Raw genomic sequence first — 12392 nt, 5'->3', positions numbered from 1 at the left:
ATACCATACGTCTTGCTCTTTTCTGGGCCAAGTATTCATCACGAGCCTTGCCAAACATTGAACTGAAGCAGCGTCACATCAATGACTTGGCAGGTAACCTCAACAATGAGGGGTCACTAACATGTTAAGAAAACACACCTTCCTTTTTTTTCTGGCTGGTCACTGCCCAAATTACAAACTCTGCATTACTCTCCACAAGTAATGAAGGCGGAATGCATGATGTCATTTGAACACAGTGAAACTAACTGCATTACAGCACACTCTTTATGCACCAAATACAATGCTTCCGACGTCATGAAGATCACAAAGAATCTGCACTAAGTGATGTGAAGAGCATTCCAGGTACTTAACAAAATATGAATCAAATGCCCGCATGCACAATTAACAGCTCATCTCTCGATCTTAGACACCCATGATTTGGCTTTCAAGCAAAAAAGTTAAAAAGCAAAAGCAAATTCTCTAAAAGAGCTACCAAAATGACTAACACAAACAATGCACATCTAAGGACACAATTATATTGCCACTGGAGTTTCAGCTGCCTAAAACTCCTTCCTCAACATGGTACAACTTCTCCATGCTACATGCATGGAGAAGTTGGGTTGCCAAGTAGGCCTCTTAGAAGCACGATTCTTTTCAATCATTAGCAATTTCTCCCCCCAAAACCACGACAGTTTCACATCACAATTCCTGCCAACAATTCCTTTATCAAAAAAGAGTGTACCACAAGGCTTCTGACAACAACATGCAGCCAAACGTAAGTAACCCCAATTCACCACAGGAATCAACTGTGAGCAAGGCAAGGCCTCACTGCTGCCAAAAAGTGCACAGCAAGGTTCCTCCTAGTCAAACTGCCTACACAATTCGCCATGAAAAAATATGCCTCACAAGAGCAGAAATGGTGTCCAATCGCTGTTTGAATAAATACAAAACTGTTCCACAACAAAGCACACCACCAACTCCACATACAAATACACACATACACTAACACAAGGCAACAGTTACACATGTATATGGGTGAGAGAGAGAGAAATGCCAATGGTGTGGCAGAAGGTGTGAGGATGAGGGGGTGCTTGTGCCCGTGGTGGCATGCTCCGGGCAGTGGGGATGAGTTGTGGAGGGCGACGGGTGTGTGTGTGCGTATGTCTGTGTGCGTACGTCTGTGTGCGAGGGGTGGGGAAGAAGCAGTGCTCCCTATATGTGGGTGGCTTCCTGTGTGTCCCAGTCGTCGTCGTCTGTCGTGTCGCTCTCAGTGCCAAAATCACTGCCGCCGGCGTCATCACCCCCAGCAGCCGAGGGACCAAGCTGATTCCGGGGCCCAAATTTAAGCGACACCTGCAGGAAGTAAGGAAAGAACACCTATTGAGAAACAACTGGGTAGAGCCTAGACAACCTGCCGCTAATGTAACCACAACTGCAGTAAGCCTACAAGACGGCCCCCACTCTGTATGAAAACACTGCTACCAGAGTCCTTCAATAATTTTCTGGTCATGAAGAGTCCGCATCACACTATGAGAGAGCTTTGTACGCTGCCAGGAGTGGGCGCGCCGCGGCACTACCGGCCAAATGGGGGCCAGTGGGGAGGGAAAGTGCTGAGCACTGGCAGCGATGTGATGCGATGGAAAGAATTGACATGAAATTTCTTCAGTTTATTCTGTGTAGTGTGCGTGAAATGCTGTGTGGGATCGTAACGATGAATGCTGAAGATGAGCTGTGCACCACACTGCTGGTTCAGCTGCAGGAGAACGCATGAAAACGCGTCATTTTCTGCCTCACCCTGTGACTGTGAACGACTAGGAGTGCTTCAATAGGCCATGCCACAGCAGGAAATGATGGTTGTTTCTTTTAGCTCTCAGAACGGATGCTGTCCTGACTGCTCCAGCTCGTAAAAGGAGGCCTCCTGGTGTGCTTGTCAAAGTCGGGATTGATATCTTGACCACTGACAAGCCAGTAACGTTATGGATGCCATTTAGATCTGTCGCCTGATCAGGACACAGCAGAAAATGGCGCCTATCTCGTGGTCGAAATCTCCAGCACAACTGATGTAAACCATGGCTAGTATGTAGCAGGAGATAAGAAGTTGCACACTTCATTTCCTGCTTGCTTGTTTCATTATTAGATTCGCGCTGTGGAATCAGGAGCTGTATGCGCTTGAGCTTTGCTTTTTATTGTTGCAAAAGCATATAGGTGAGTACAAACAGAGATGTGGCCGTGGCGTGCCTCGGCATTGTATAAATGGATAATGCAAGCTGTACTGCGTAAACAGTGATTTCGCCTATGTCACGTGTTGTTCTCCATGGCAGAAGATCGATGAGTGTAGAATTTCTTTTTTTTAGAACTTACGAACACACTGTGGGGCGACAATAAATGAGTCACTGGCATTTGGAACATGGGTGCTTGTTTTTTTTTTATAACTTGTCAGTATATTTCGAATACCTGTGTGCTTCAGAGGTAACTATTTGTAACTGTACATTAACTTGACAGCTTCATATCTGCTGTCAGCATTCGCCTGCAGTGCTGCGTTAAGTTTGCTCATGTGATGAACGACTTCAAAGCTCTGTGGTAAGAGTTTACATTCCTTGCGGCAGTTCCGCCAGGTTCTGCCACACTTATTCTTCCTTAAAAAACACCACTCGAAGATGAAAAGCATTCCAAGTAGTGACCATGGCACACTGGAGGTGCACCGAAATATGCGAAGAGTATACGCGTTGTTAGAGTGCCACAGTTGTTTCCTGTATTTCTTTTTCGCACAAAGTGGAATGTTTGTTCTGCAGACGTGGCTTACCTATATTCACACGAAAAAAGCCTAAGACATAGTCATAAATGAATACAAATGCCTTCTATAGCCTTTTTGCAGTAGCTTGTACCACAGCCCTGCAGTGCCAATGCAGCCTCATTGCCTCCTGGCTTGCTGCAGCGCACCTAGCAGCAGCTTCTGTCCCTATATCCAACTTCCTCGAAGGATTCATGACCAGTAAAAAGGTATTTAAGGACTCTGATACTACACAAAGCATAGCACATGCACTAAAGCCACCACTTAGAGCACCTATATAATGTAGCACCACTATGCTCCCCAAGCAGCGCACTCATAAGATATGGGAAATGAAAAACCTTTCCAACTGAAGATGAAGCTTCGCTTTATAGATTTTGACTTCTTGACACCCGAATGAGATTAGTTTACAATAAATATATAGTCAAACTCCACCACAATTAAGTTCAAGGAGCACAGGAAACATTTCACAGAAGCAGAAATTTAACAGCAATGAAATCAACCAGTAACAGTGTCACAGTAACAGTGACACTGAAGTAGACAATGCATTAACACAGACTAATTTTAGAAATCAGTCAGTGTTAATCGCTTTTTCTCTTTTAACAGCAGCGCCACTGCTATGGCACTATTTTTGCAATCCATTCGCAGCTGCATCGCAAGCATGCTTTAATATACTCCAATAAGGTTCTTACCACTTTAGGCCTGCCAAATATTTCTGTACAACTTTACAGACATGACAAGGTTTATTCAAACACCCAATAGAACAGTTCAGAAAGCCAGAAAGAAAAAAATGTTTACTTAAAGCTCTTGCATCCCTCTCCAATACCCCCTCTTTCCCATTCGTGGATCAGATTGTATATTTTTCAATAAATGTTGAAACTTCAACTAGAAGAAGCCATCAAAATATTTTGACATGCTATAATGCATCCATGTGATTACATCATGCTCAATCTCGGTGAATGTCACGCCATCACCCAGATGGTAGCACGGTGACCCCTTGCATGTGCTCAGCACCATAAGGAGTCATTGACAGGTTGCTGGTGAGTGCATGTAAAGGTGCCAAGTCCATATGTGAAATCAAGGACACTGCAGCGGAAGTGTGCACCCCTCCTTTCCATAAAAAAAGCTCAACAACCAACATGCCTAAGGCAAGTACCGTAAAAACCCGCATACAATACGAGGTTTCTTTCCTATTATAAGCGTCCTAAATTTCCGCCTCATACTATTTGAGGTTCCGAACAAAAATTTTCAAAATTGTGCTCGAAGTTTTGGTTTTGCTATTGCCACGTGGCTACGCTTTAGCTTTCTTACTGACGCGTGGCTACAGCTTGGCTTCGTTACCCTAGTGCCACGTGCCACTGTGACCATGACTGCTACGGCGTTGTTACTTCGTTGTTGAGTCGTTGAGTATGCAGCTCGATAGCGAACGTGCTCACGTGTAAACCACGCTTTGTGAAGTGCACATTCTTCATTTTTCTGCAGTGAAAGAGCAAGATGTCAGGGCCACGAAAACAGTACTCCGCTGTTTTCAAGCGAAAGGTGATTTTAGCTGCAGAGAACATCGGCAACAGTGCGGCCAGGAGGCAGTTTGGTGCCACCGAGGGAAGCATTCACGGATAGCGACGACAGAAGGAAGCCCTTTTTACGTGCAGCAGGACATGTCGAAGCTTTCGCGGCCCAAAGAATGGCACATTCCCGGAAATTGAACTCGCCCTGAGTTCATACAACAATAGCGAGCCGCGCATCTAGCTCTGAGCGTGGAGCTTATGCAGGCAAAAGCTAGGGAGCTTGCAAGAGAAAAAGGGATACCGAACTCTGCCTTGAAAGCGAGCAAGCATTGGATCCATTGCTACATGTGCCCTGCTGGATTTTCAGTACGCCGGCGAACCTCGATTTCATAAAAGCTGCCTGAATCTTTCAAAGAGCTGCTTGTGGCTTTTCAGGGCCACATTATTTTGTTGTTCAAATCAAAGAACTTTCAGTTAGGGCAAATAGGCGATGCGGATTAAACGCCGGTTTACCTGGACATGCCATCGCTGTTACAATGTTGTTTTCATATGCTAGTTTCGTTTTAATTCAATTGTCACGTGGCGCAACCAAGAGGCAACACCACGATCGTGTGAGAATAAAAGGGACGGCACGAGGAGAGCATGTGTAGTCTGCACAGTGAAACGCAGTATGTGTTCTTCGGAGTGTAGCCGTTGGCAGCAACCGCAGAGCCGGTACGCATCTCGGCAAGGGCCATCATGCTCGTAACAAGTGGCGACGAGGGAAATAGACATTCAAGCGATTCAAGTTTATGTTCTAGCGGCCCCCGTCCACTTCTGCGCATGCGAGTTCGTTCTTCTGCTACGGCTGTCAACGTGCAAGAATTCCGTCATGCCAGTGTTCGGCAACCTCGAAGCATTCGATGGACGAGGTGGAGATGCATGGCCTTGCTATGTTGATCGCCTTAAAGCTTTTTTCGATGCAAATGGCATCGCAGAAGAGAAAAAGAAGTCAGTCTTCCTTAGTTGCTGTGGACAGAAAACATGTGCTCTCTTATGGGACCTCGTTAAGCACGCCATACCTCAAGACAAAACCTTGCAAGATGTTCTTTCTATTCTGGGTGACCATCACTGCCCCAAGCCATCTGCTGTCGTGCAGCTTTTTAGGTTCAACGTGCATGCTCGCGTAGAGGGCGAGTCTGTCAGTAACTTTGTGGCACTGCTCCAAAGCCTTTCTGAGCACTGCAACTTCAGAGCTGAGCTTAGCAACATAATGAGGGACCATATCGTGTGCGGCATCAACAACTCAGTCGTGTAGACGAGGCTGCTCGAGAAAGCAGACCTTACGTTTGAAGATGCCGTAAAAATTGCACTTGCAATGGAAGCTGCCAAGAAAAATGCTGGCGAGATAGCGAGCTCAAGCAGAAATGCGCTTCCCACATATCAAGTCGCGGCATCAAAGCAGCTACCGCTGCGGGGACGAACACCTCGCGGCATGTGCAAGCACATCGGCAGTATGCGCAATTACTGCAGGAAGCAGGGACACATTGCTGATGTGTGCAACTCGAAGAAAAAGCAGGGTTCATCGCAGAAAGGAAAGTTCACAAAGCCACATGCGTCCGCGCCTCCAGCTTTCAAAACTTCGCGTGGAACGCATAAAGTCAATACTGTTGACAACAGCGCTTCTGCCGACGTGTTTGACATGTCGCCAGTCAACACAGTCGCGCCTTCGACACCTTTCGCCTTTACCGTCAGCGTTTGCGGTAAGCCACTCGATATAGAGCTGGACACCGGTGAGAGTGTTTCCATCATGGGAAAAAAACATCTTCAGGAACTGCTACCCTCAGTACCTGTCATGCCATCTGACGTACTCCTGCAAAGCTATTCTGGTGAGCTCACACCAATTCAAGGTAAAGCGGATGTCACAGTGCGGTTCCGCGACAGAAGAGCAGTGTTACATTTGTTCCTGACTGGGGAATGTTCACCTACACTTATGGGCCAAAACTGCATTCAAGGACTGGGCATTGACATTTCTCTCGTCCGAGCTGACATTCATGCTGTTTCTTATATTGAGGGCCTTGTCCAAGCGTTTCCTGAGGTGTTTGAACAGAGCCTTGGAACTTTCAAGGGTCCAAAGGTCAAAATCCACATCCTGAAAGACTCTGCACCCAAGTTTTTTCAAGCCACGCCCACAGCCCTTTGCTCTCAAGGATGGGGTGTCACAAGAGCTTCAGCGCCTGCAGAGGGACGGCATCCTGGAGCCAGTTGCTTCTTCAGCATGGGCTGCACCAATTGTTCCAGTGGCTAAGAAGGATGGATGTGTCAGGATTTGTGCAGATTTCAAGGTTATCATTAATCCAGTTGCTGTGGTGGAGAAGCACCCAATTCCAAGAATTGAGGACTTGCGAGCCATGCTGTCAGGAGGTGAAAAGTTCACTAAGCTGGATTTGAAGGATGCCTACCAGCAAATAGTTGTTGATGAAGGCTCCAGAAAGTATGTCACAATTTCTACACACGAGATTATTCCAGTACACGTCTTCCTTTTGGTGTGTGATCGGCACCAGCCTTGTTCCAAAGGGATATGGAGAACCCTTTCTGGGGGCTGACATATGCTGCAGTATATTTCGATGACATCCTTGTCACTGGCTCGAATGATGCAGAGCACTTTTTTAACCTCAAGGATGTCCTGTCTCGACTCCGTAATGTTGGGCTTAAGTTGAAGTTCGACAAGTGCCATTTTTTCGCCAAACAAGTAGAATACCTCGGACACATCATAAACAAACAAGGGCTGTCTCCAAGTTTGAACAAGGTATCTACCATCCTTCATGCACCTGCACCCCGTGATGTCAAGAAACTCCAAAGTATTTTGGGACTTGTGAAGTTCTACAGGCGTTTTCTACCAAACCTTTCCGGACACCTCTGTCCTCTGCATTTGCTTCTCATGAACGAGAAGAAATGGGTGTGGGAAAAAGAGCAAGAAAACACATTCAGTGCAGTGAAGCAGATAATAGCGTCCGCCCCAGTCCTAGTGCATTTCGACCCAGAAAAGCCACTGTGTGTCAGCTCCGATGCCTCTCCGTATGGGATTGGCGCAGTTTTGGCACACCGAGAATCTGATGGTCGAGAACTGCCCATTGCTTTTGCCTCCAGATGTTTGTCTCGTGCAGAACACAACTACAGTCCACTTGACAAAGAGGCACTAGCCTTCGTATTTGGTGTTGAAATATTCCATCAGTACTTGTGGGGCATTTCTTTCACCGCTTATATGGATCATAAGCCTTTACTGGGATTACCGAGTGATGACAAACCCATTCCAGCAGAAGCATCACCACGACTAGTCAGGTGGGCATTGAAACTTTCTGCATACAAGTACAAGCTTGTGTACAAGCCTGGTCTGGACATGGGTCATGCACCCTCAGTAGGTTGCCGTTGCCAGGTAACAACATGTATCTGCCTACGCCTACAGAAATGTTCATGCCTGAACAAGCATACCCAGGATTACTGTCACCTGCCACTGTGGCACAAGCGACGAAAAATAATCCACTCTTGAGCCATGTAGTTCTTGCTGTCCTGCAAGGAGAAGGATTTCCAGCAGGACCAGAAGGAACTCCATTCACAGCAAGCAGCAGCGAACTCAGCCTCCACGAAGGTTGCTTGCTGTGGGGTTCCCGAGTTATCTCAAAATCCTTGCAAGCCGAAGTCCCAATGCTACTCCATGCTGGGCATCCTGGCATTGAGAAAAGCAAGACAATTGCCAGAAGCCACGCCTGGTGGCCAGGAATTGATGACGATATCGCTAGGAGCATGAAGAGCTATACAACCTGCAAAGCCCACCCGCGTGCACCACAACGCAGTCAGCATATACCATGGCCATTTCCGCAGAGGCCCTGGTCAAGGCTTCACGTAGACTTTGGGGGCTGTTTTTGGGTCGTACTTTCCTGGTCATTGTTGACACCTACTCAAAATGGGTCGAAGTTTTCCCAGTGACGTCAACGTCAACAGATGTTGTTATCAATTCATTCCGAACAGCACTTGCAAAGCATGGACTGCCAGAACTCATCGTGTCCGATAATGAACCTGCCCTTGCAAGTGAGCAACATTTGGAATTCTTGACATGTACCATATTTACACAATTGTAAGTCGACCTATTTTTCAAAATTTGAAAATCCGAAGTAAGGGGGGGGTCAACTTAATATCGAAACCAAAGCACCAGACCATAAAATAAAGGAGAGACGATGACTAGACAATGACATATCAGGCATGCTAATGCGTGCATTTTTGCTGTGTGGCTCTGTCGCATTGCTCTTAGTGCTGGCCTTGAGCAGCTGCTATGTCAACGCGCAGAACCGGCATCCTCACCCTGCGCGCGGCAACCGATGGTGGCTGTCAATAAGCAGCAAACCGGCACCAGCGCACTCCCCACACGTGGCCGGAGATTGCGGCTACAGATAAGCAGCGGTAGCCGATAACACATTCGCGTTCTACTCTTAATAGGCGACGTCCAAGTTTTTTTGTTTGCTTTTAACTAACCGCGCACTCGGCACTCAAGGGAGCGTTCATAGTTGATGGAAGGGCCGCTGTTCCAATCGAGGCAGGACCCCCCGTAGGAATCGCAGCGGCGCCGGGGAGTGTCGGTAGCCGACGGAAGAGCCGATGCCGCTTGCGCGTAATTTTTCTCTGGCTCTGGCGCATTTGACTACTGCTGGCCGCATTTCACAAGTTTTTAATGTAGTGATTCGTCATTTGTGCTCCGGGTCTGGCAAGCAGCCGGCGCTCGTTCACGGCTACACTCAAGATGGCTGTCATTCTTTACGCCGAAGAAACGAACTGCGCACCGGGCCGCAAGTTCGACGTTCGCAACGGGTGATACAGGTGTGGCAGCTGCAACGAGGCAAAATTTTCAGCCGTTCCAAGCGATGTCGAGATGTGGCTGTTTGTAAAGTGCGGGATTTCGCTGCACAACGATGTTAGAACGAGCTGTGGGACCGCAGCAGCGATCACGACGGCAGCGCTAGTAAGGATGGGTAGTCCAGTGACTAATACATTTTCGTTTTGGGATGTGCTCACGGGCGCGCCCGCACGCGGCAGCCGACAGCAGCTGGCGATAAGCGGAGGCCGCAGGATAGTGCTATCGCGTTGTTCTATTATTAAAGGCCAAGTGTAAACGACCTCCAAGTTTGTTTTTTCAGAAATGTGATGTTGGGGGGTCGACTTACAATCACGTAAATACGGTGATGGAATATGTCGCTTGCTTGTACCTCCCTACCATCAGCTTCAAATGGTGCGGCAGAGCGCGTCGTACAGACTGTCAAGAACAAGATCAAGAAGAGTGGACCCGGATCATTTCAAACCCAGATTTCACGGTTCTTACTTCATTACAGAACCACACCACATGAAGTCACAGGCAGAGTACCGTGTAAAATGTTCATGGGATGTTCAAGACACCTTTGGATGTTCTTCACTCAAGTCCGAATACTTCAGTGCTGCTGAGACAACTTAGAAGCTGCAGGCCGATAAAGGGTGCCGTTCTTCTCCACTGCCAAACGTAGGAGACCACGCATTCACGAAGAACTTTTGGCAGGGGCTACCGTGGGTACCTGCACGTGTTATACAAGCACCACAGGTCAGTCAGCAGCTACAGTCTCTCTCAGTGAGAGTACTGCCTGGCATAGGCAAGGTGACCACCTTCGTCCTCAATCCCAAGAAGTCTCCGAGCCAACCGCTGGGCCTCCTGACACAAAACGCTTGCAGCCATCCAGTAACTGTGCGTGACACTGACCTTGCTGTTTCTGCACTCTGAGCCAGCACTGAGTGAGACTAGTGGCACAGAAGAGACTGCTATGAACTTTCCTAAGTCAGTGTGCAGCAAGCTTCAGTTGCGAAGAAGCACTAGAAGCTACAAGCCAGTGCAGCACTACTCAACATAATGCTCTCCTTGAACAAACTAATGGGGGAGGACTGTTACAATGTTGTCATATGCTAGTTTCATTTTCATTCAGTCACGTAGCGCCACCAAGAGGCAGCGCCACGATCGTGTGAGAATAAAAAGGCACGGCACGGGGAGTGCATGTGTTGTTTGCACAGCTGAACGTGGTGGGTATTCTTCGGACTGTAGCCGCTGACGACGACCGCCGAGCCGGTGCGTGTCTCAGCAAGGGCCATCATGCTTGTAACAATCGCCCCTCACCGTGCACAAGAACGGCTCTAAACAGGTTAGCATCCGGTCCACTGGCAATGAGAAGACGCGAGTTACAGTCATGCTATCGTGCACGGCAGACGGCCACAAGCTCTCACCCCGTGTCACCTTCAAGCGCAAGACAATGCCGAAAGGCGAGGAGCTGCCCAAAAATGTCATCGCGAGATGCCATGAGAAAGGTTGGATCAATGAGGGTCTTGTCCTTGACTGGGTAAAGTCCGTGTGGTGTAGGCAGCCCAGTGCACTGTTGTCATACCCGTCCATCCTCGTGCTGGATGCGTTTCGTTGCCATTTGGCCGACTCTGTGAAGAGGCTGCTAGGCGACTGAGGCACTGAACTCGTCGTGATCCCGGGTGGGATGACCTCACAACTGCAGCCTCTTGATGTTTGTGTTAACCCTTCAAGTACGCAGTCAAAAGGTGCCACGCTGAGTGGATGCACTCACGTGAGCCTGCAGTGACGCCGACAGGGTGGCTGAAGTAGGCATCGCCAGCCATGCTGTGCAAATGGGTTGTGGACGTGTGGGCGACCATCCCAACTTTGTGCGCTGTTCTTTTAAGAAGTGCGGCGTCTCGAACACCCTCGATGGCACAGAAGACGAGTACCTCTGGGGTGATTTGTCGGACAAAGAAATGTCTGAAGAAAGCGCCGCTGAAGATGAAATTGATTGAAGTGCAGGGCCCGATTTCAATAAATACCTTCTCTTTGCTTTCGTCACTTGTATTATATGCGGGCAAAACTTTTTTTCCCATTTTGCATCTCTAAAATTTCACCTTGTATTATATTCGGATTCGTATTATACACGGGTTTTCACGGTACTCCACAAGCATTCACTGTAAAAGCTCATTAATTTCACTCCCGTTAATTCGGAAATCCAGATACTTCGTAGGCGAACAGCATTTGGTGTTCATGCAGTGAAGCCTCCTCACAGGTGACGGTGCAGCTTATAATGGGTGCAACATGGTAGAGGCAGAGCTCCACCGCATCGCACTGTGAAGCATGCAGGAGGACCTTTACAAGTTTGGAACAGTTCTGCTTAGATGCTCGCGACAGTACACACGCAATAAAGCATTGATGGCAACTTTAAAATGCAGTCATTGCCACGCGGTGTCGTCGTCTTAAAATCAAACAACCATTGCCCAGTCTTTTACCAAACAAATTTATCATGCTGCCCTCAATTTTTGGCTATTTTCCCAGGTCATTTGATACTTTGAACATTTTCTTCCGGTCCCCTGAAGTTCAAATTAACGAGATTTTATTGCATAATAATTAGACTGGGGTGTTTTATTAGTCAAATATGATGGAGAGAAGTGAAGGCCTGTGAATGCTGACATCAATAAAGAAAAAGTCAGGACCATGAGGTTATTTGTTTCACATGCATTGTCTTGCATAATTATAGGCCTGCCTCTCACATCATTCGCTGTTTGCGTTGCGTTTTCTAGAGATCAAGAGACTTCTCTTAGAAATGATCTCTAAGGGGGGATGCAGCTTTCAAATAGCGAGAATCTCGAAAAAAATCAAATTTTAGATAACACTGGAGTATATATCTATAAGGTCTTTCTAATTATATAGCAAAAGATTTTCCCTGAAAACAGCCCAGAAGTGATTTTTAAAAAATGTTCTTTTTTTTTTGACCTGACTACACTGCTTGCAGAAAGCACAGCATGACATTGGTTTCATGAATTTTCATGCAGTTTGTTGCACTGTGTTCCTCGATAAAGTCTTCATGCAGTGCCATTCGTATATTTCTGAATTACTTTCCAATCTTTCCCTCTCACAAATTTTACATGACTGTAAAAAGTGCATTAGCAAGCATGGATATAAAGTTCTGTGTAGAAAACACTCAGTAGTAAGGTGAAAAGTTGGCGAGTTGAATTTGATTCATGGTGAAAGGTAGCTTGAAAAGAAAAAGGACCAAAGGAAGAGGCAGGTTGAGCACTCA

General features: G+C 47.2%; 1 protein-coding gene across 4 annotated transcripts in view; it reads right to left on the bottom strand.

The window, feature by feature from the left end:
- Positions 1 to 250: 250 nt before the first annotated feature.
- LOC144114410 (phosphatidylinositol 3,4,5-trisphosphate 3-phosphatase and dual-specificity protein phosphatase PTEN-like) overlaps positions 251 to 12392 on the bottom strand; it is a 93634-nt gene continuing 81492 nt past the window's right edge. For all 4 annotated transcript variants that reach the window (XM_077648133.1, XM_077648134.1, XM_077648132.1 and 1 more), the window contains one exon: positions 251 to 1332. In XM_077648133.1, coding sequence (XP_077504259.1) covers positions 1192 to 1332 — 141 coding nt within the window. In that variant the 3' untranslated portion in view covers positions 251 to 1191. The remainder of the gene's footprint in view (positions 1333 to 12392) is intronic.

This window comes from Amblyomma americanum, chromosome 1 (assembly GCF_052857255.1).
Source record: "Amblyomma americanum isolate KBUSLIRL-KWMA chromosome 1, ASM5285725v1, whole genome shotgun sequence".
NCBI lineage: Eukaryota > Metazoa > Arthropoda > Arachnida > Ixodida > Ixodidae > Amblyomma > Amblyomma americanum.
This window is presented reverse-complemented; position numbering and strand designations above follow the sequence as displayed.